Source organism: Panicum virgatum, chromosome 1K (genome assembly GCF_016808335.1).
Source record: "Panicum virgatum strain AP13 chromosome 1K, P.virgatum_v5, whole genome shotgun sequence".
Taxonomy (NCBI): Eukaryota; Viridiplantae; Streptophyta; class Magnoliopsida; order Poales; family Poaceae; genus Panicum; species Panicum virgatum.
Window position 1 is genome coordinate 10,463,406 of NC_053136.1, and position 24,594 is coordinate 10,487,999.

The 24,594-nt window shown below is 46.6% G+C and overlaps 2 protein-coding genes and 1 long non-coding RNA gene across 3 annotated transcripts; 1 reads left to right on the plus strand and 2 right to left on the minus strand.

Annotated features, from left to right (window-relative positions):
* Nucleotides 1–1,961: 1,961 nt before the first annotated feature.
* LOC120691664 lies at nucleotides 1,962–21,265 on the minus strand. Its single transcript, XR_005682355.1, has 4 exons — nucleotides 20,850–21,265; nucleotides 20,013–20,220; nucleotides 18,953–19,120; nucleotides 1,962–2,497 (listed from the first exon to the last, which is right to left on the minus strand). It is a non-coding gene; the product is annotated as an uncharacterized LOC120691664 (long non-coding RNA).
* LOC120691595 lies at nucleotides 13,200–15,002 on the minus strand. The gene has a single exon (XM_039974742.1). It carries the CDS (start codon nucleotides 13,887–13,889, stop codon nucleotides 13,428–13,430), a length of 462 nt encoding a protein of 153 aa, XP_039830676.1. The 5' UTR covers nucleotides 13,890–15,002; the 3' UTR covers nucleotides 13,200–13,427.
* Nucleotides 21,266–23,505: 2,240 nt separating the features above from the next.
* On the plus strand, nucleotides 23,506–24,381 carry LOC120651276 (zinc finger BED domain-containing protein RICESLEEPER 3-like). The gene is made up of 3 exons (XM_039928736.1): nucleotides 23,506–23,965; nucleotides 24,051–24,229; nucleotides 24,325–24,381. Exons 1-3 carry the CDS (start codon nucleotides 23,605–23,607, stop codon nucleotides 24,343–24,345), a joined length of 561 nt encoding a protein of 186 aa, XP_039784670.1. The 5' UTR covers nucleotides 23,506–23,604; the 3' UTR covers nucleotides 24,346–24,381.
* Nucleotides 24,382–24,594: the final 213 nt, after the last annotated feature.

The following is a 24,594-nucleotide window of genomic DNA, read 5'->3' on the forward strand; positions in this document are numbered from 1 at the left end:
ATCAAGAGTAATCAAGTGCAATCCTTTCTTTTAATTTGAGGGTTCGGCCCGTCAGAGTCAGTTCTCGCCCACGAGGGGCTACTGTTGGTGATTGCCCCCCCCCCCCCCCCCCCGAAGGTCTGCCTCTCCCGAAGGTTTTCGGCTAACCGTCACACTCCCAACGAAACTCTTTGTCCCCTGTTGTTTCGCGCAGGGCAAGTTCGGAGAAGCCCCTCGGATGCAAATCCGCAGGAGGGGACCCTCCCGAAGGTTGGCGGAAAGGCACGATGAAGAACCTCCTGAAAGAACCATGAAGGATCTTGCACAATGACTTTGTCAATCATTGACAGTCGATCAACTTCGCTCCAGGCAATTCCGCGAATGTCTCCAAGTGCGATGACCGAAGGTTAAGCCCGGAGATCGTGCCCGAAGGTCGGGAGGAAGGCGTCGTGAAAAGCGTGACCTAGGAATAGGAGTGTACAAGTCGAACACTCCAACCATGGAAATTACCCTTCACCCCTGATGTAATCTCTGAACCTCCGAAAATAGCGGAGGGGCATTTAAGGAATGATGTAATTTAGTTGGAGGTATAAATAGCCCCCTCCCCAACACTGTAACGGGTTGAACTTTGGTGGAATATATAGTACGGATTACGATTGTGCCATCACTGTTCCCTTGTTCACTACCTTCGCCCATTCCCTACCCTTTCTGCTTGGTGATCACAAGTCCGATCCCAACAAAAGGAATGTGGTATAGAGGAGAGAATTTTAATAACCAAGATAAAATATTTCATTTAGAGAATGGATATAGAGTAGGATGAGTGTAGACAGCCTCAATCATAGATTGTTCTGTGTCAAACATATGTCTCCTTTTCTCTCAAACTTCTGGCACTTTATACGCCGTTCCTATGTTTAGTTTCTCAACTTGGTTCGTCTTTTCCAGCAGTACTTTTCCACGTACTCCTACATTTTATTATTAATTTGTTGACTTTTTAACTCCAAATTTGACCACTTATGTTATTTAAAAGATTTGTACAAAGATAGTCAAATTTAAATCATTCTTAAACAACTTTTACTATAAAGCAAGTCACAACAAAAGAAATAATATTTTACAAAAAATTTCAAATAAGATGAGTCGTCAAATTTGAGGTAAAAAATCTAATAAATTATAATTTGGAACTAAGGGAGTAGTCTGTAACCAGTGGCGGGCCTAGGGCCCGGCGATCCTGGGCCATGGCCCGGGCTCCTCTACTTTGTTTCCATTAGGCTCATATAACTAGCAGACTATATACTTTAAATGTTAGGCATAATTTATAGCTTACTCTACTAAATGGTCCAGGCTCCTAAAATCTTCTAGGTTCGCCATTGTCTGTAACGATTGGATCATCACAGCATGGACCTAATTCTTTTTACTTATTAGAAATTGAAGTGTGGAAACCCTCTGAGACACCAGAAGTGGTAATAAACACCTAAAAATATCTCCCAAATTCTTTGGAAATGGGAACAGCATGCATGTAAGAATTTTGGCTGCACGCCCCTCCACCCGTTGTTTCCTTGCTACTTCTTGATTACAAATTATAACTTATTTAACTTTTTTAACTCTAAGTTTGACCAGTCGTCTTATTTAAAAATTTATGCAAAATATTATTCTTTTTGTTATGGCTTGTTTTATTATTAGTGAACTCTTGACTATGTTTGTTTGCCGGTGAATAAGAGTTCTTAAAAAATGACTTAAATCTAACTATATTTGCATAACTTTTTTGAATAATATAAATGATCAAATTTGAGATAAAAAAATCAAATGAATTATAATGTGGAATGGAGGGAGTAGTAATAATGAATGTAACTCTCATGCGTTTGTTGATTGATTACAAAGTGGGGGAAGAAACTAACTGAAGCCGTATCTGGTCAAATTGCAGAAATAAAATGATGTCAACATGTGGAAGATATATAGGATGATCACACCAAAAACAGTCGATGGTATTATATATAAGGTAATAATGATAGGATCGCTGAAGAAACACGTGAAGGAAATCAGTATTTGTGCAATTGTATGTGCTTACAGCACTTATTACATAAGGAACTGCCTACTACATGCAACTATATAATCTCACAGTTCGCTCATACTCGTACAGTTTTTATTATATATTATTAAAAATACAACCAAACACGACATGATGCAGGATAAATACAAAGCGTATGTGGATATGTACTACCTTCCAGCAACAAGCCTTTTTACTCCATTTCTCATTTTATATACGAACAGTATCATGCATTTTGTTTATTTGCGTGTGGCTTCTTAAATAGTTATTTAGCATATAGCATCTGTCGTGCAGTGGTTTATCAAAGAAATATAGCATAAATGAAAAGAAAATAGTGATTTGATTGTGCACTAGGGGTCTTTGCTTAGGTTTCATTTTATTATGCCGCCCTTACCGATAACATAAGTTACACGATGCAACAAATTACAAGCGTGCAAATGGCGCACACGGAGCTGAGGCACGCCGCGACACATCACCCTGCAAAAGGCAACAATGTAATGTTATCTCCCTAGTGTATATATAAATGTTAACTGCGTTAACAACATGTGTATCGGGCTCAGGAAGCGAAACAAATTAAATTCAATAAGGCAGCGGTCCAAAGAGGGCGGGTCTAAGATTTGAGGTTTGGGTATTCAAAATTTGCAAAGGATGAATTTTTTTTGGTAGTCTAATAAAGTATATATTCATAGCACATAATCAGGTTGGTCTCTATCTTAATGTATTCCAAGTGGTTTTTATTAGAAACAAATGAGTTGTTTTCTTAAAACAAAGATGTTATCCTACAGAACATCTATAAGGAACAAAGCTATATGAGTTCGAGTATTGGTCATAGTCTATGAAAAGTGGGCGATCTCTAGAAATTCATGGTCTGAAGTATAACTTATAAGCTCCAAACAGCGGGGATGCTTAAAACAGCCTAGTATCAGCAAGGGGTTTGGGTCAAGCTTTGCACGAAACTGCCAATTTAAGGCATAGTGCATTGGTCATTTGTTAATGAGTGTAACCTTTGCCTCACGTGGATGTTCAACTTAACAGTCTCCGTCGTAACGCTGATATATCAAAACATATATCGTTGCTTGTATATCAAAATAGCAGTAGAACAGAGATCATTTCTTGTGCAGCTTGAAATTCTTGGTGGGGATTGCTGGAATATTTGGGCTATGACCATTTATTCAATAATAGAGGATTAAAGTTCTGTCACACCCTGAAATTTTTGGATTTCAGGATGTGATTAAAATTAAAAACAAAACAACAATTTTCCCATAATTCTAAAATTTTTCCAACATTTATTTTTCATTACAGGGAATTTAGTGTAAAATAAAATATATGTTGGTTGTTTTCCAAATTAAATAAGGTTGTTCTTTTGTGTTGCATTCATGCCACCTTTGCATTATTTTATTGCTTGTTGTTCAATCTAAATTTAAATTTGTATGAGTTTGAATTTAAAATGGAATGTGTTTGAATCCTTTTCTTTACCTCCTTCCTCTTTTCAGCCCAGCCGGCCCATCTCTCCTTTCTCCCTCTCCCTTTTTCTTTTCCTTTCCCTGCAGCCCAAAACCTTCTCGCCGGCCCGTTCTTTTCCTCTCCTGGCCCAACCCGGCGGCCCGTTTTCTGTCTCTGCAGCCCAAATCGGCGCCACCCCTTCCCCCTCTCCTCTCTCTGCCGTGCGGGGCCCGCCCGTCGGGGGCTTCTCCTTCCTCCCGTCCAAGCGGGACTCCAACTCAAGGAGTCCGACCCGAACACGCGCCGCCGCCCCGCGGCTTGGCCCGCACGCCAAGGCACCGCCTTCCGCCTCTATTTAAGCGCCGCGACCCCTCTTAGCCCTCGAACTCGCAGCCGCCACCTCGCAAACCCCAGCCCTAAATCGCCGCCGCCATTAGAGCTCCGTTCGAGCTCGGGTCGATGCAGACCTGCCGCTCCGTCGTCGCTCCTCGAAGACCGCGCCTCCCCGGAGCTTTGCGTGGTGGTGAGCTTGTTCGCCAGTCCTTTTCCCCTCTTCCTTCCCCTCTGCGCCGTGCGTTCATGCCCACCGTCGCCGGTGCCCCGCTGCTCGCCGTGGCGCGCCCCGTCCCGGCCCTGCGTGACTGTGCCGACGTCGCCATCGCGTTCGCCACGGTCCCCTCGTCCTTCCAGACCCAAACCCGGTCCGAATCCCAGCCCGGATGGCCGAGACCGGCCAACGCCGGCAAGTCGCCGCCGTCCCAACTCGTCGCCGGCGCCTTGCGCCGCCGGCTGCCGCCCCAAATCTCCCCGCCCGTCCGATCCTGATCCAATGGATCAGATTAGATCCAAACCCTTTAAATCTAGAGCCGTCAGATCTAAAACCAACGGTTCAGATTGGTTTTGACCAAAGTCAAAAGCTAGGGTACCGGTCAACCCGAGGTAGTTTTGCAGAAGAGCCCTTAGGTTTTCTAGTAATCAACCCGCGGTCCACGTTAGTTCAAAAATAATTATGTACAAGCACTTTTCTTTTCAGTTTAGCCCCTGCCTTTTTGTAAAATAGAACCCGACGTCCTTGAGCTGGAGTTTTGCACGCTAACCCCCAAGTTTAGGGTTTAATTATGTTTAGGTCCCTGGTTTCTTCAGATCTAGCCCCTGAAAGCTCTGTTTCTTCACAAATAAGCCTTTGGAACTCTGTTTTAGTCATAACTTCTCTGTTTTAGCCCTGTTTTCATTGATTCTTGCGCTCACGTGATCCATGTGACGTGTGCAATAGCTTTATCACCTTGTTATCCATTGTGAGCACACTTTATTGTGCCTTGCAAATCCTTTTTTGCGAGCCTTTCACATCTATAGTTAATTGCGATTAGATCCTTGACTCACCATTTATCCCATAGAATCATCGTTTTAGCTCCATTTTCTGCATTTCTTGCGCCCTCGTAACCGTAGCAGTGAGCTCTATCCTTTAGTACACTCTTTTAAAGCTTTTTTTTGTTTTGGTGTATTGTTCTTAGATGTATCTTTTTGTTTGCTTTGTATATTTGCCCGATGATTGCTCCGAGTAGAAGGATCGCTGTTCAAAGTTTGAAGATCAAGTTTTCCAAGTGAGCAAGAGCAGTAAGAGTAGCTTTTCGTTGGAGAAAGGCAAGTGACCCTAACCATCCTTCTATCTATGCTTATTATGAGAGTATTATGATTTAATTGGAACATAGAGAACCGCCCAAGAAAACAGTACAACCACAATACTACATGGCTCTAGTCTTGGCTGATTAATTAGAGACTCTAGCTTGTGACAATCTTACCGAAAGGGCAAGAGGGGATGCATCGATGGGGTATAGCTCAGTCCTCTTGGGGCAATTGGTATTGTTTAATGGTCCTTTGGCAAGGTACCATCTCATTAGGACAGTGTTATGACCACTTTGACTTGAAACCTTAGCAGATTGTTATAGGTTAGGGAATCATTGTAAAGGCCTCGTAGCGTCCCTATGCAATCACACCTCGGAAGTGTGGTATTGTGCCTAATCAGCACATATGCGTGGTTGGGTTCAAAGTTCTTCGAAACTTTTACGCGAATTGTGGAGAAAGTGTACAACCTCTGCAGAGTGTAAAACTGATATATCAGCCGTGCTCATGGTCATGAGCGGTTTGGACCCTCACATGATTAATTTAACTTAAAGATGGATTTAAATCATTTTCTGGTTATTTCTTGTGGCCTTGCTGAGTACCAACCATAAGTGTACTCACCCTTGCTTACTGCTACTCAGAAGGAAAGGAATATGAAGTCTGTTGAAGATGTTGCTGAGTTCTAGGCGTATGCAACCCCCAGTCGATTTCCTGTGAAGTTTGAAGCCCTCGTTTCCAGGATAAGCTGTATAACTCTGATAGTCTTTTATTTGTTTTAGTTCTCTTTTTCGTGATACTATTACTGATTATTCACTTATAATGTCTCTATATATATGAAACTTGATCCTATCATACATATAGTTATGCATTCGGTTTTCCTCTTAAAATCGGGTGTGACAAGTTCAGAAATGAATGTTAGGGAATTTAAAAGTGATCGAGTCGAGTCGAGACGTGATGTGATATATGTAATGTGCGCTGCAGTCAAATGTGATGTGCTGCGTGGAGTAGACAACTTTTACACCAAAGAGTAATAGCCGGGCTATTAGTGGTGTTTTTATGGCTGGTGCTTTAAGGGGTTTAAATGGCATGGAGGTTACTAGTAACCTATATGTTTCGATGGCCATTGCTCACCTTGAAAACCGTCCAACTGCGTCCCCTCTCGCTGGCTCACTCATCTATATAAGAGACACCTCACCTCTCCTCACAACACACCTCTCAAACTCTCAAAGGCATTCTTGCTTAGGAAGCCTCTCTCTTCTCCCTCACTGTTCATCTGCTCTCGCTACCTTAGCATTCCCAACGCAAACTGCTAGGCGCACAGAGTTTGCGTGAACAGGCCTCCGAACCTTGCTGCTTTGAGATCCTGCTCGGGATAGACAGGCGATAAGGTTTTTAGGGAGTGTATGTACATCTATGTGACTGCTCTCTGTGAACAACTACTTCCTGGTGACCTTCATCCTCAAGCCGTACAACTACCTCCTAGTAGTCCTCCTCCTCATATGTACGACTACTTCAATGTGGATGTAGTTGTGTTCCCCAAGTGAATATGAAGATCGTCCTGACTACTTCCTGACGGCCATCTGCACTACATCAACCTAGTTCGGCTACATCGAACAGCTCGGACCGACACAATGTCTAGTCTTGGGAACGACGCACCCAGTGCCCCCATCACCGGTCCCACCTCGGGTACTATTTATACCTTCAATACTATCTAAATCTTCCATGGTTTATCTTTCTGTTCATGTTATTTAATGGGATTAACATGAACACAAGCACATATCATGTTGTCACAAGATCACTACTTTTGTCATGATATTAATTATCAGAATTAAAATGTATTGTAAAATACCTATACCTAGTTTTCTAACAGTTATGACATTGTCAAATACTCCAATTTTTGTTTGCGCTTGAGTGAACATGAACATGCACACGCTTATTTACTTGTATATAGGCTATACATGTAAGCCATAATTATGTGTAGTATCCTAAGAAGTGAATAAGGATATTGCTGATGGTCCTTAAGCATCAATTTCAATCGATAACCTCTTCATCAATCAATGCTAAATAACCACTAAACTTAGAGATAGAGATTTAACTCTAACTATTTCCATAAGTTTTAGTCAATTATGATATGCAGACACCCATGAGCAAATACTGAGCAAAAACACACAGAACGTAGAAGACTGAAGACATGCACAGAAGATCACATAATGTGTCACATATAGATATAGAAGAGCTAACCTGGCAGAGCAACTCGACCTAACTCAGCATGAATCACAGAGGATCAGGACAAGGGCCCACCTGCTAGCCACCCAGAGGAAGGCGGTACCAGGGAGAGGAAGGCGGTACCGGGGAGGCACTACTTGGGGTCGGCCAAACCTGGACAGGCTTTGGCACCGCCCAACTTTGGCGGGAAGCTCTCGTGCACTCTCCCGATGGCGGTTATCAATGTTTCCATGTGAAGACCCTCTAGGAACCACCCTCCAACACCTACATTAGGAGAACCCCTCTAACAACACACCAACATGCACAACCAAGGTACAAGAGAAGAGAGGACTCCACACTAGAGCTATCTTGGTAGCATAGGATAGGTAGTGAGTGAAGATGTAGTCTCAAGGAGTGCTAGATTTGTCAGCAACCTGCTTCAGCTTGTACCTCATCAAATACTTGAGTAAGTATCCAAGTTTGTCTATGGTGTCGAGTTCTCTAATAAGGTTATATGCTTTCGTTATTAGTTGCTTGTGGGTTCATCATGTGCTCTCATAGCGTATATTCTAGTAGAGGGCTTTTGATAAAGGTAGATAACCCTACCTGACGCTAGAGTAGTAATCGATAGTGTAGATGTGGTGTCTGGGCTATAGGTTACCTTTATTTGCCTCGTTCCCACGAACTGAGAGGTAGGTGGCAGGTTGTGATAGACATGTTTGTCCTTCGTAATCCTTCACGTTCAGGTTCAGTGTAGAGCTAAATGCCGGAGTCGCCTGGTTGACCAGGTGTGAGATGGTACCCGAAGCAAGCACTTAGTAACCAAGCTTGGCCTATCCTAGAATCTCTATCCATAGACAGCCTGGCCTATCCTAGAATCTCTATCCATAGACAGCCTCACTACCTAGGAAAGTTGACTTTTGTCTTCTTGGGAGGAAGTCTACATACCACCCCCACCCAACTATTGGGATCGGAGCACTTCACTTAACCAGCTCTAGTGGTTTTTCTTAGTGGTTTTGCCACACTAGACGTTGACATGGCCCCCTGACATGTGGGACTAGCTTGTGAGTGGGACATAGGGCCTTCCTCTGTGAATCTCCCATCCGCCGGACCCGCTCCACCTCCACAGGGCCGCCAACAACGGACCCGCTCCCTACCTTCGCCGCGTACTAGCGACTTGGGCACAAGCAACGTGGACGCCGGCAATCGCTGGCCGGGGACGGCGGCGGGAATGGGCAGCAGAAGAGCCATTACCGTAGCCACCACTTCCATTGCCACCACTAGCCGTCATTGATTCGTCACCTCCGGTGAGCCTCTCCTCAATTCCTCGTGCCCATAGCTCCTCCTCCCTCTATTCAACTCGTTTGGGCCCTAACCCCTCCTTTCTTGTGCCGCGCAGGCCCCTGGCGACGCGTCCACCCGCCACTGTTGCCGTCAGTTAAAACAACCTCTCTGTCGCTGCTCCACACCTGTCATAGCCACAGGTGAGCTCGCCACCTTGCCGCCACTAGCGGTTCTCGCCCCACCCCGGGCTGGGGCTGACGGTGACGGAGTACGAGCAATTGCGGTCAACAGTGGAATCGCACCTCCGCTACACCCGGGGGGGCAATGCTCCTTCCTACTAGCGCAGCGCATCCACGCACAGCTCAGCCCACCGCTGACTTGCTGACGCTGGTCAAGCGCGAGACCTCCATCGCTGCCAGGGGGCAGATCGAACGACTGTGATTCGCCCCTGGATTGGGTAGAGAGGCGGCGGCGCTACATCGTCACCCGCCCATTGGTGGCAGCTCAGGGGAGGTGGAGCGGGTCCATTGTCGGCGGCGCCAGGGAGGTGGAGCTTGTCCGGCGGACGAGAGAAGAATAGTGTAGAGGATAAAAGTAACCGATGTCATTAGGACACCCGCTGAGGCCTTAACCGCTGGGTTAAGAATGGGACCGATGGCTAAATGATGACTTGGCAGTCGTGGATGGCCCGACCCCCGCGGGGGCTCTTCCTCGCATGACCCCCGCGGCGTCCACCTCGTTCGACCCCTACGAAGGAGGTCCACCTCGCCCGACCCCCGTGGGGGTTCCGCCTCGCCCGACCCCGCGGGAAATATCCCGACGCCACATGGTAACAACAAAACCCCCAGAAAGGGGGGACATGACTGATCTGGGGACGTCAATGCACATAGCCCCGGAAGACAAGGACATGACCGCCCCACGCCTCCGTACGAGTCAAAGAAGCACAGTGACATGTGCCATGACAGATGCAACAGGCCGCCCATGCCCTACAGCAGAAGATGTCAGCAGGGCAGCACGAATCCCTCGTGTCTGACTACCACAATCACCACAGCGCCATGGATGGGGGTGGACATCCCCCGGTCGCCATCAATCAGCTAGGCGGGACCCGCCGTACTCCTCAAATAATTGACGGGGGGTCGGGAGGCGCCCGACCCCCACGCCCAACTACTTCTTCTCCTTGTTGTAAAGCCAAGCCTTCCTTGAACTATAAAAGGAACAGGGCACGCCCCACGCAAGGGGACTTCGATCCACGACCAAACCGAACCAGAGACTTGGAAGCCCCGTTCCCTCTCTCGTCCGTTTGTAACCCCTACTACAAGCATTTGAGTGCAAGAGCGCAAGAGCTCGAACTGAACGTAGGGACGTTCTGCCCGAACCAGTATAAATCTTTGTGTCTAATCCTTGCACAACCATCCAAGCCCGTGACGCGCACACAAATTTACTAGCCGGTGATTCGGAACACCGACAGTTAGCGCACCAGGTAGGTGATCTTGTGCGTCACACGACTCCACCAGGTTTCGGATGGCCAACAATGACGCAACCTGGGCCCTCAAAACGCTTGTGCGTTTCGGGAGCCTGGATGTCATCATCACCATCGACGGGCGACTAGAGCGGATCCAGACCCCCCCCCCCCCACGCAATTCGGCGGCGCCAGCACCGTCGTCAACACGCTGCAGGGCCTGCACCTCCGCCGTCGGGAGCAAGGCGTCCCCGCAGCTCCCCTGCGCTGTAGCTTCGACAGCGTACGCCTAGAGAGACAGCTTCAGGCTTTTCGGGGTCCTCATACAACCCAGGACGATCTTCGCTGCACCATCTACTCGCTGGCCAACGTGGGTGCGCAGCTAGTGGGAGGCAACCCAATCTCGCCGAGCGTCATGGCAGGTTACGCCACGACGGCGTTCCCGCTTGGCATGGGGAATGCGGCATGACACGTGCACCAAAATATGGTGCAACATGCCACTGCGCATCCCGGCGACGACGAACTCGTCGGAATGGTGGAGCTCGTCTCCGAGTCGGACGACGACCCCTCGCGACGGATTCCTCACTGGAGTCCGATTCAGATTCTAGCAGCGGGAGTCACCATCCATCGCACGAGTGTTTCATGGCGGAAACCCCTGGGGGCTATCTGACCTTGGGGTCCGTTCTCCTCGAGCTTGGGGGCTGGCCCACCTCAGGGTCCGCTCGTCTTGGCCTCGGGAGCTGATTCCTGATCAGCTATGTCCGACCTCGCCGAGCACTATGCCGTCACGAAGGTGCTCCGACCCGGCACGTACAAGCTTCACACCATCGATGGCAAGATCGTCACCAATGCCTGGAACATCAAGAAGCTAAGTTGTTTCTACCCTTAGTCTTTCCAAGTCTCGAATGCGCTTGTAATGGCTAATAACGATTTCGATTAAAAATGCAAAATGCTTCCTGATCGCTCCACTATTCGCTCTTTGGTGGCCCTCGATCCAGCGACGGCTCGGGGTCGAGCCTCACCCGGGGGCTGCTTAGAGCGCGCAACTCGAAAAAATCTCTTTTGTATCCGACCCTTTTTCTCGTGTTGGGGTCGTAAAGCGACGATTATGGGAGGAACAATTCTGAGTAAAGCTAGTCGACTGCAAAAGACATACGCCACCGCAGCTATGGCGCCTTTTGCTCACTTGCGTGATCAGAGCTCTTTTCGTCTGTAATCTGAGCTCTACGACCCCGGTGCTTGGAAGGGTCGGATCTCGTAGTACGCATGCTCAAGGCAAAGGCTTTTCTTTATACGTACGACTCCCCTGCGCTACGATGTGCAAATTTTCTCTGAGTATCACAAACCCGATTCACCTATCGAGATAATCTAATTAATCTTTCGACGGGAGGATATTCTTTATCCTTCGTTTTTTGCAGCTGAGGCATGCACGAAGACAGAACCAGGACTCGCGACCCCAACCACGACAGCTTGCAAGGGAACACGCGGCGCTGCGAAACGACGAAATTACACCCAGGTAAGAAAATGGGCCCAACGGCGGCCCAAATGGCCTCGACAGGTTCGAAAGCTGACCCGCCGATGGGTTCGACAGCTGCCCTGGGACAACATTGAGCGAGGGGGGGAAGGGTGCGCCCGCCAGCAGCTTTACCAAGGCGCCCGAGCGCCAAGGACATCCCGATCCACGTTCGAGTCTCGGCGATGATCCGGATCATGGTTTACCACAGACGGTAGGCAGCGAGCCCTCGAATCTAGTCGAACGGACCCAGAAACTATATGAACTGGCCGTTGGGTATCTGGAGTCGGCCATTAGTTGGTCCATCGGAACCCTACGGATGGGAACTGGGCTCTACTCGAACCGAGAATTGGCTCGCCCGCTAGCAGCTCACCGAGCTCCACATATTCAGCTAGCGAGGCAAATTGTGGCATGGCTCAGCCCCTCCTTTTTGCGGAGAAATGTGCGAGGGGTGCGATTAAAAGTCGAAACGGCATACTAATCAGACCGCTGCAACGAGTAGAGACTCAGGGGCCGGCATCGCAAAAAGACCGATCACGCAGCCGCATGCCAGACGGTCGGGCTCTGCGGAAGGGACGGGCTTAAACAGAGCCTGCGTAGCCTCATCGCCAAGGGGCACGACGTGTCACAAGGGAAATGAAGAAAACCCCCGAACGGAGCATCGCGACACAACAAGGCGCACGCTAAACCTTATGAGCGAATCTCTGATTCACACAGAGGCTGGGGGCTACACCCACTGGGACCTGAGAGAGAAACAAAATTATGTTTATGCCCTTCCACCTCATGAAAACTTACATCAGAAATTCTGAGACAGAAACAAAATTATTTTTATGCCCTTTCACCTCTTCTGATACGGAGGGATGCGCCGCGGATACGAGGAGCGCGCATATATACACGCGCGGAGGCTCTTTTTCCGAACTTGGCATAAATGGCAATTTGGGATGGAGAACTGTTGGAGAAGGTTTTTTTTGTTTTTGTCAAAAAAAAAATAAGAATGGCAACCTGGGATGGAGAACTCTTGGAGATGCTCTAAGAAATATCAACACATGCTTCTTTTGAATGGAAATATAAGTTGCTAGGCTTAGAGCATTAACTCAGTCTTAACTAGCAATCTCTAGTGAAATATAATATTTAAAAAAACAGCTACATGGTATGAAATTATCTTTTCAGTGGTAATTGTACTAGAATCAATCTCATGTTATCAATTTTTATAGGTAAGTTGTTGATGGTCAAAGGTCAAAAGGTTTGATGAGCAGAAATCATGAAAAGACTTGGATTTCCGATCAAATTAAGTATCATACGTGAGTTTCAAGGTTACTTTACCATCATTATAAGTTAATAATTATATTAGATTATCAAGCACATCATCACAGTTTTAAAACCACGTATTTCTAGTTTTATAGTGAATAGAAGATATGAGATTCAAAGACACAAACATTACTAGGCGATGTTCGGAAGGGATTCACCTAAAACAACTTTTCTAGTGAAACCAAAACCACTAGCGATGCTAAAAAAATGATTTCATCGAACTTTTAGTTCATTTCAGTTTGAGCTTACAAAATAGCTTTACGCTGCATACCTCGATTTGCGCAGAATAGGTGAAGTCGAAGCTCGGAAAAAGCTCTAGTACTAAAGTCAAGATGCTACTGACGATCGAGCCAGAAGAAACAAACTGAATTGATATTCAACTTTTGACCATCAGTACACGGCTGGTGACACGAATTTTGTTTGTGGTAGCAGCCTCATCACGTGTGAGGCAGAAAAACAGAGACCACTGATCGATCATACATGGAACACGCTGCAGCACACTGATGCATGGAAGGAACGGAGGACGGCAACAAGACAGCTGAATCGTCGGGCTCGGACGTACAGACGTACCTTAGTCAGTTCTTTTCATTGTACAAGAAGAAGGCGACGAAGCCTCCAGCAACAGTGGCAAAGGCCATCAGCCAGACCCCCACGGCAACCGGCGGTGGCATTACGGCCGCAACTTTGTACGAGAAGGCCATGGTCAGCATCGTCGTCAAAACCCAGATAGCTATTTTGAGCCACCATCTGGTCGATGAGCCGGCAGGTGCACGCTCGTACGTCCTGAGGCAGGCGAAGAGCAGCACAAGATCGCCATAGGAGAAGCAGACGAAGAGGATCGCCGTCGCGTCGCCCAGGGATCGATAGATGGCCATACCCGAGTTGAAGGTGAGGAACAGGAACCCCAGGAGCGTCAGCCAGGGGAAGCTGATCCCTCCTCCCGCATTGTCCACCTGGAGGCCATTGCGGCGGTTCGCCTCGCGATCCTCGGCGTCCTCGAGCAGCCTGGGAAATCCAGCTTGGGTTGCACCGGCCATCGCGATCTTGGAACGGGAAGGTAGACTTAAGCCGGCGTTGCTGGCTTTCACTGGAAAAACTAAAACTGGAGCTGCGCCTGAAGCAATGCAGCGGGCTTGTCCTGCTTCTGGACCTCGCTGGTTTATAGCCAGCTTTCTTATAAGCTGCAGCACGCAGCCGGAGCTGCCGAGTTCCGAGCTCTCTGCATGCAGCTTCCGCGAAGCTTGCAGGCGATCACAGCGATGCTGCGTGGTGGACCTAATAAAACGAAAACGAAGCTTCCGCGAAATTTCCCCGTTCCACGAGTCATCACCTTCGTGTTGGTGTCCGTGCTTTTCAAGGGCCCGCGTTGTCTTGTCGCTGTCGCTATCGCTATCGTTGCTTACAAAGTCGCAAAACGCGGTAAAGAAAACTCCCCGCGTGGAAGCCAAGCGATGCTGCCCGCCTTGCGTGGGGCCGGCAGAGGAGGTCCAAGTCGATTCGGTGGTGCTTCTTCCACTACTGCCTGTGTGGCTGTGTTGCAACTCATACAGCGGCGACAGGTTGATCACAAATAAGAGCTTCTTTGCTAATTCACTTGTAGCAGCATAGAATAGCTTCGCCCGCGGAGGTTATCGTGAACAATCATCATTCAGCTCCTCATCATCGTGAACAATCATCACAAATAAGAGCTTCTTTGCTAATTCACTTGTAGCAGCATAGAATAGCTTCGCCCGCGGAGGTTATCGTGAACAATCATCATTCAGCTGTGTGATAGACTTCCCCGCAGAGAACAGAGGTGGATTATTCAATAGTCTTGTGTGTGGGTCGCAGGATGACACAAAATGCATCCAAATTCACCTTAGATGGCGGAACCGACGACCATGCGCTCACGTCGCAAACACCACTAGTCGAGTCTGCTAATCCAGGCTTTCAGACAGACACTACTGTCAAGAGTGGAGACCAGAACGTCCAGTGGTACCGTCCAGTTCAAAAGCATGACGAGAAGCACGTCAGGAGATGTGGGTCCGCGACAGCGCATAACCCCAACTAGTAACCGAAGACCACTGAAACAACTGATTCTGGGAGAACCAGCGGTAATCATCCCGAATTCCAGAATAGTGGTTCAGTGCTCTTCTTGTCGACCGTCTGCAGTGCTAGAACCAAAGAGTTGGTGACCATTGACCCCGCAGTTCCATCCAACATGGAAATATTCCGCAATGTTGAAAGTCCAAATTGAGCCTTAAAGCAAGCACATACATATGGCAACACCCGAATGTATGAAAACTTACTTCCAAGAGCCATTTGTCATGCTTGGCCTCCTCTTGTTCTGGCCCACACACCCTCCGTCACAAATAACTAGTACCAATTTGGAGGTACCCAGTCAAAGGTTATAAACTTCAGCACTAAATAACTTTTAATGTATTATATTTAGTTAGGAAACATGAAACTCGCCTGACAGATTGTCTTGGACAATGCTTACAAAATCTCATAAATTTGTTGGACTTCATAAACATACTGTAATAGAAAAATATTAGTCAAAGACAAATATTGAAGACTATTTCATGCTCAAAATGTCAACTATGTTAGGAAGTAAAGAACGATCAATAGCATTGGAGAGCTTCAATATAAACACATGATGTGTCAGAAATTCAACGTAATAAGAATGACACCAGAATGCACTTCGCAATAAGGAAATTGCAACACTACAATCAATCAAGTGCCTTGTCCTAAAAAAGTATTAACTTTTAAGATTATTAAAGATATCATATTATTAGGGTTTCTACCCAACTAATATGTCCTTTGGGGTTTTCAATTTTCATACTGAAACTGCAGACCCTACAAATTTCCTTGTTGCCTTACATCCAAACACAAATGAATCAAGTACCAGCGATTGATTTCTTAAGTTGATTAGGTCTATGTGAAAGGAACATGGCCCCATTTAGGCCATTGTTTGTGATTTTGGTGATTGAGTAACAACATAATTAATGGGACAAATGAATTTGTGAAATTACACTTGTAGAAGTTATTAGGTCCCATGGATACAATTCAACACGTCTAATTCATCGTCAAGACGCAATGTCCAATCTATCGTCGAGACGCCATGTCCAATCCACCATCAAGATGTCAAGTCTAATCCGTCGCAGAGATGTCAAAGCATAGTAAAAATCCAGAGATAGAATATATTTCAAGCATCCAAATGATCCCCGCGACAAATTGGACGAAGCAGTGCAGAATTAGCTGCACCGGTTTAACCGACGCCATACCATCAGTGCATCCGATGGTTGCCGGATACACCGACGCCCCATGCATCGGTGCAATTGGATGTGCTTACTGAGCCAAGTGAGGAATACTCAGTAGCACCGGTTTAATCGACGGTCCACTCAGAGGCATCGGTGCAATCGATGTACTATTATCCAGAGACGATGTCAAGCGTGCAGCAGCCAAGCCTTCAACACCAGAAAAACTGATGCCCATCGGAGCAATGCATCGGTCCAATGACGTCAGCAAGGTGCAATGGCTACAAGATCCTATATCACCGGAAGAACCGACGCCCTAGCATCGGTTTAACCGATGGTCCCAGAAAGTTGCTGCAGCCGTGTCAGAGAAGCCAACGGCTACTTCAGAGTGCAGTGTGACCGGAAGAACCGATGCCCCTGCACCGGAAGTTCCGATGCCTACGCAAAAAAGTGTCCAACGGCTCTAAACGGCTAGTTCAAGTTGGAGGCCTATATATATATGTGTTCCCTCGGCCATATGAAGCTTGTTGGAGTCCCAAGACATCACACACACATCGAATAATACCTCCAAGCCATCCAAGAGCATAGAAATCAAATCCTTAGTCCTTAGCACAAGCTTTGTGAGTATTAGTATTAGGTTAGCTCTTGAGTGAGTGATCAAGCAATGTTTAGATCCTTGTGCTGTGGTTCTAGAGTGAACCAACATTGTATCTTGGTGCGCCGACCATCCTTGGAGCTTTGGTAGCTCGCCGACAGGTCAACGACCCTCCGGCTTGGTGTGGAGCGGCGTCGACAACTTTGTGCGGGGGACGGAGACCCCTCCTTCGTGGGCAATCTCCCTTAGTGAAGATCGGGATCAAGGTTACCGTGATTGTGTTCACGGGAGAAACTTAATTGCCAGGAAGCGATACTCTTCGTGAGTGCTTCAACAACGTAGACGTAGGAGCGCCTTTGTGGCAATTCGAACCACAGGATAAATCCTCGTGTCGAGAGTTCGCTTCCTCTCATCCCTCTCTTTAAGCTTCGCATTTCATATTGCAACTTGTGTGCATTTACTTTTTTAGTGTAGTATCTTGCTAGGATTGGCTATAGGTTGCAAAACTCTTTTGGGATGAGGGTTTCACACTAAGGTGAACCGTAGTTGCACATCTAGATAGTTTGATTTAGTTTAAGTTTTTGTACAAACTAATTGGAGCCATAGGTTAAGGTTTTAAAGTGCCTAATTAACTCCCTCCCCCTCTTAGGCTAGAGCACCCGATCGCTTTCACTATGTAGTTAGCCATCAAGCTACCCTCGTCCTAACTGGGCCTTGTGTATTAATTAGAGATGCGCTAGGGAAACCTCAACCAGCAACAAAAGCAAGTTGTGCTAACAGAAACACAAAGTCCCACCAGATTCAGAAGTTCTTTTCTCACCTAAAACAGCATAGACAAGTATGTGCAAATTTCCCAATGACAGTCAAGGGTCAGGAATAATGCAAGGCTATGCCAATTCTGTCACCAACATTTTAACTAAATTTTGGCAGGAAACTGAAATACAGTGTCAGCGAAAAAAACAAAACCCTACCAAAATTTTAGCAACAAGTCAAACACTTAGCTACCAAATTTTGGTAAAACAAAACAAGGTTAGAAAGAAATGCCTAAACTTTATGGAGGACAGCGCAGGTTATTCTAGCAAATGGATACTTATGATGCAATAAATTGCTCTTTATGCCATGGCTCAATACATACTGCACTTAAGTTGTTGAAGTAGTTCCACCATTGTACTTATGCTGTATAGTAGTACTATTACCTTATTTGTTTTTAGTAGGAATATTAAGATTTGTTAAAGTCTTTCCATCAATTTCTCTTAGAATATATCGAACAGTTGCTACAAAAGTTCAAAACCAATATCACATTAAAAGTTATTTGAAAATGTATCTGTTCATATAGCTTCCATATACACTAAGCAAGCATATAGTTTCTAACTGTTAGTCACAATTTGTGAAGGTTGACTATTTAAAATCCTACTACGCATACTTACAACTGACAGCGAAGGGAGTATAGTTTAACTATTGATGGACAACAGCTTTTTAAAAATGGAACTTTTTAGTGAATAAAGAAACACCAGTGTACTTTCTAGATTCATTTTTTTCTCTTCAAAGTTCAAAGAGACACAAATTTTTCTTAAAACATACCGAATAAATAGCTTCTTCACTTTGTAAACTCAAAAACAGATGTAAAAATTGATATGTTATTGTCTCCATAACTGTAAGCATTAATGAAATGATGGAGAAAGATGTGCTAAGTTGAGTTTCTTATTTCACCTTCTCGGAAGGTTTGCAAGATATATGAAATGAGGGTTGCTACTTGTAACCAAATGCTACTGTGGACAAGCAATTTTGTTGTTTGTGGCTATTGTCGAGGCCTCTAGGGCCTCAATAGTGGCACTCAACAGGAATGGAGCCATTCCATCCTACCCCGCTCTCCAACCAAATGCTACCTAGGTTCCTCACCTCGTCTCGCCAGAGCCAGTGAGTAATGATGGTGAAGAGCATCGGTAGAGACAGAGGGGATAAAAGATTGAACCTTAATTGCCTTTATTCTTCAAATTTCGCCTCCCATATACAGGGATGGCTGGCCGTTCAACAAATAAACTAATAAATCCTTAACAAACCAAACTCTGATCCTAACAAATTAAGCATCAGTCCTTATCACCTAATAAGGTGCTGCTGCAGCAAGCAAGAGATTACTATTTGGAGGGAGGAGTAGAGCAGGATGGATAGATCACAACCCACAAGATAAGCTTTTAGATAGATGAAGTTGGAGCATTACGAGCATATAGAAATGATAGAGGATATTGAATAGAATATGTGTTTAGCATACCTACAAAGAGGTTGTTTGCTTTGAATTCAGCTTTCTCCCATCCTTTGGTAAAATATTTTTTCAGTGAGAGATCCCAGATTAAAGCTTTAATCTGCATAATCTTCCTTCTGGAATTGATAAACTTTGTTTCCACATACGCTGCAAGCTTCCATCACTTGCCTAGCATTCCTGTAAAATCCATGAGTTCGCTCTATCAGCTGCAAGTTCAAGAATATTTTTGGACTTCTCTGGAATACAAATTCATCAGTTGCCTAACTGTCCTGCCAATTCCAATTGTCACTTAACCTCTGCTATCCCCGGTACTAATCATCAGTTGCCTAAGATTCCCGCAAAATCACATGACAGAAAATAAAGTCATGTTTGCACAACTAAAAACAGGAAATGTCTTTCTTAAGAAAGTAACTTATGTAGACTCCTGCATTTCAAAAGTTAACTTATCATGACAATTTTGCATCAGACTTACTACATTGTTTTATAGCACCAGACTTGTACTACTAATAATTTTAAATGGAGACCACACAAAGATGTGTACCATAACTCCTCAAATCAAATTATAAATGGAAATGAGATTTTTTTTTCGAGCATGCACCTTAGAGCAGAATATCAATATATGTAACTAGATGGAATACTCAGCATGTAGTTACAAAAAATAGCTTAAGCACAGTTCCAGGTTGTTAATTAAACATAAAATGCCCCTGTATGGCTGTATGCATACTAACAAACATAGTGAAATAAAAATATATAAATATATTCCAGTGATTTGCAAGTACAGGCAACCAAACATATTTCATACAACACCCAGTAAAGATCAAACAAAAAATATTCGGTGTATTTGTTGCATGCTGTCAGTGTCCAAAATTCTAGAGTATCGATGCATTTGTGCAATCAGGTGGCGACATCAGAGTAAGGATTTGGACCAACACTAAAAAATCTTCATATTCTTAGAAGGGAATGTGCAGCTAAAAACTGGTTGTCCAAGAATTGTTTATGATTTTTTTTCTTTTGCTAAGGGAAAGGAACAATTAGAAGTTAAGTTGGCTTCTCGCAAGAAAGGGGTTACCTAACATTACTCAACAGTCAACCCTTATCGAGGATGCACGAGTTGGAATTCAGACTTCTACATGAAGTCATTAGGTACTGTCGAAGTACTGGTGCTTTGCTCCAAAACTTCAAATGTACGATCCAAGGACTGTCAACTTTCAGGCATCTGTGTACTAGAATATCATTATCTTCCTTGAAAATTGGTCCAGTAGGTGAGATCCAACCTTCTGCAGAAGATGGGTGAAAGTGGATCACCAAACACTCATGTACATAAATATCGGCCTTCTGAAAATAATGAAACAGAGAGTCCAGACTCTGATATGTTCTGAGGTCTGAACGTATGGAACGAGAGGGAAAAAGAGACGTGATCATAGCAGTGATGATATGAAGCCTGAACATTCTTCTTTCTATTGTATAAAAGGCCATCAAAGATGTGGCGCTCGGAATACTAATAAAGAGGCACGGCGCAGGTTTTGAGCGGCACGCCGTCAGCGCCTGCAGCCGCTGGTAGCTGTGAACCTGGGAGCAGGGTGGACGGCAAACTAGGCGAGAACTGAGAAGGGCGAAAGGATGGGTGGCGAGAGCACCTGATGATTCTGAGTTAACCGCCTACACCATGAATCATGGCGATTCTGAGTTAATCCATTTCAGATCATGGATCAGCCCAAAAGGTTAGGACTGGATCAAACCCCGTTTTCTCCCTCGGGATCCCTAAACAAGTCTGGATCTGGAGCTGAATGCTCTCTCTTGGCTTGGTTTACCCAGTGATTCGATAATCTATCAACATAATCCTCTTACTACTTTTAGAAGGAGAAAAGGGGGTGGATCTCGATAGGTTGGATAGACCTGCCTGTACCTCCGTGGGGCGGATCGGAACCGCGCCGCGCGCACGGTAGAAATCGCTGGACGCAGCGAGCACAAAGTGCATGCGGAATCCCCTGCAGGTCGGTGCCCCCGAGGGCAACGCCACCGGCGCGCCGCCCCGCCGGCATCTCTGCGGCGGCGGAGGCGCTGCTTCCGCTGACCTTCCTCCATTCATTCATGTCCTTTCCCGAGAAAAGGCGGGCACGCGCCTTATGCCTACGGGCTACGGGTACAGGAGATGTGTTTGTGTTGGCCAAATTGGGCTCGGTCACCGGATACGGTTACCCGGCCGCGGACGCAGGAAGCTTCGACGAAGCTGACGCGACGCGGTGGAGGCAGGTTCCTGGAAGGTGCGGCGAGGAAGCTTCGCCGTGGGATGGTGAAGCGACGACGGGGAGCGCGCGGGGGGCAGACCGTTTTGGACTTTTGGTCGGCGAGGCCGGTGGCGCTGGGGCGGGGCGGTTACTCCGTCCGTTATCCATCCATCCCCGCGACCGCCTCGTCGAGTCGTCGTCAGCGCACGCGCACGGGTGCATGAGGAGACGCCACCGGTCAGAGGATCCTTTAAGCCATGAGCAATTCTACCAATGGGGCTGATTGGATTGCAATCATAACTCGTCGCGCCGTGATACGGCGGCTAGTGGCGAATCTATCTCATACATATGTAGAGAGAGCTCATCATCTCTTTCTTTTTCTTTCCCTTTTTTTCTTATCCCCCTTCTCTTTATTCTTTCAACCCAAAAATGGAAAGAGAGTTTAGGGCAGTTCCAATCCAAACTCTACCATGAAGTCTAAGTCTCATATTTATTGTGTTTTGCTGATGTTGCAGTATATTTATGGAAGAGAGAGGGAGAGAAATCAAGACTCCAAGTCTTATTTAGACTCTAAGTATTCACGCAAATCAAAAATGAATGTGAGAGAGACAAGTGGGCCATATAAACGAAAGTAACATATTTTGTATTGGGAAGTATAGTTTCTTGTGATGGAGTCTTTGAGGCTTACTCTATGAGTGGAGTCTGCATTGGGACTGCCCTTAGGAGGATATCCATTAATCTTAGGAAAGTAGCCCCCCTGCCCCCTCTTTCGATCCAGATCGAGGCCGTCACTGAGTTGTTTGCTTACCCGCCGAGCGCGCATATCACCTCTCCCGGTCCTTTCCTTCTCCGCCGCGACACCCTATCCATCTTGCCCACCTCCGTAGTCAGGAATTGGGATTTTCAAGGCAAAAAAATGGCTGCTTTATTGCGATTTTTGCTGCAATAATGTTAGAAGGTTCGATGTGGAATGAGCCAAATGTGTGAGAGTTGGTGAGATGTTAGATGATGCACAGGCTTGTGGGGCTGGCTGCACATCGGGGCTAGGCAAAAAAAACCCGAGAACCGATACCGAAAGAACCGGAACCGAGGAAGTTCGGTTCCTGTTCAGTTTCATGATCTAAGGAACCGAAGTTTCTCGGGATATTCGGTACTTGGGCTCGGTTCTCCCGAATAACCGAAATTCAGCCCATTAGGCCCAATGTAAGTTCGGCCCAACTAAAAACCCTAATATCATCCGTTCCCCCCAGTTCCCAACCCTAACATCACGCACGCGACTCATCCCAGCTCCCAGCTCCTCCTAGGCGCAGCGCAGGCGGCCAGGCGTACACCCCCGACGGCGGCGCCCCACCTGACCTCCCCCCCCCAACCCGGCAACCCCCGTCCGGCGTCCGCGGTCGGCCACGGGCCACCCACCGCGACGGGCCGGACCGAGACCCTGCGCTGCGCCTGGGAGGCTGCGAATCACCAGATCGGCGCGCAGTGCCCCGGCGACTCCGCAGACCCGCACGCCGCCGCACGGGAGGACAGATCGGCGCTCCGCAGGTGCGTCTCCTTTCACGAAACAGGGAAGCCACCAGATGTAGCGCCGGAGGCCGTCCCGGGCGCGGTGGATGTCGGGGTCGCCGTAGTACCGGTAGGTGGTGATGCAGTTGTTGCAGTCCTGCGCGACGAGCCGGACCTGGTTCGTCCAGGCGCGGACCTGCTCGTCGTGCTCGCCGCTGGGAGGCGCCGTCCTGCCTGATGAACTGCACGTTGCCCCGGACACCGCTCAGCAGCAGCGTCTCGTCGCGGATGAGGCCCAGCAGCGTTGTCACGGCGCCGGATGTGAGCTCCGCCAATGCTACCCGGCCGGCGGCCCTTGCTCACCAACTTTCTCGCTCGTCTACCTAGCTAGCTTGGGCAGTTCTGGCAGAGGCTAGCAAGAGTGCCAATTAGTCTTGTTAGCCTGCCCGCTTGTATACAAATGATGATTAGTCTTGGCATCTTTTTTTTTATTTTTTGAGGGATGTCTGCCTAGCGAAACCATGGCCAAAGTTCATCGACGGGTGCTGACACTGGTCGCTGTTTTTGGGTAGTAATTTTGGGTACTTTGTTAAGTGGTCGTGGGGTGGAGAAACCTTTACCAGTTTACTTCATTAACTTCCGTTTGTTCCTTCTCCAGCAGACTCTGTGCCTGTAATACCGCCGGTCGGCAACCCACCGCGACGCCAAGGCCGCAAGACCGCCAGCGCCCGCCCCAGTGCCCCGGCGAGGCCAGCTCCTGCTTGAAGTCCACAACGGCTTCAAGTGAAGTGTTTGCATGAACTTTTTGAAGAATATAGGAACAATAATTCTTCTTCAAGTAAAGTGCAGTCCCAACCAAGTGATTCGCCCCCATCTAAGCAAGGTGGAGAGAGTGCTAGAAAGTTGAGGACTAGAATTGCTAAGAAGATGAAGCTAGCTAGTGGAACAGCAGGGACATGCAGCAGGGGCAGCAGGACTGAACTTGATAGATACTTGGCTGAAGAATGTGAAGAAGATACAAAAAAGTTTGATATTCTTGCTTGGTGGAAGGGACAGTCTACTAGATTTCCCATATTGTCCACAATGGCTCGTGATGTGCTCGCCATACCAATTTCCACAGTTGCTAGTGAATCTGCCTTTAGCACATCTGGGAGGATTCTAGATGATTTTAGGACTTCACTAACTCCATTTATGGTTGAAGCTCTTGTTTGCACTCAAGATTGGCTTAGAAGAGCAACTCCTATCAATATTGAAGAAAATACAGAAGAGTTGGCCAAACTAGAAGAAGGTAGCTCTATTTTACCATTTGTTTTCTGTTTTCAATTTTCAACAATTATTTAATGTATCCTTTGTTTGTTGTTTTCTATTTGTAGAAATTATTCAAGAATTCAAGGACAAGGCCATTGTTGATGCACATGCTGCGCCGTCACAAATCCAAGGCAGCAAAAAAAAAAGATGGTTACATCCACCAACATCAGCTCACAGCCAAGCAAAAGCTCACAGCCAAGCAAAAACTACAAGAACAAGAGCTTATCTAAAGATAAATGACCATGTGAGTTAAATAAATGTATATCATTTCTTCGATTCATATACTCATCATCAATTCTATTTTTTCTTACTTGTTTCAGTTTGCAAATAATATTTCAGCTTGTGATTGTGAAGGACTGAACTACTGAAGTCTGAAGGTGCTGGTGCTTGGTGCTTCCTGTTGTCTGTTGGTCTTGGTGCTGACTGCTGAGCTACTGAGTTGGAGACTTGAATTCTATGTAATGCTTGATTGCTTGCTACTGAGTTGGTCATTTGAATTTGAGACAATAAAAACATCTATGTGTTGTACTGTAATGCTTGCTGCTACTATAATGCTACCGTTGCTTTTGCTTGTTTGAATTGATGTAATGCTGCTACTATAATGCTACT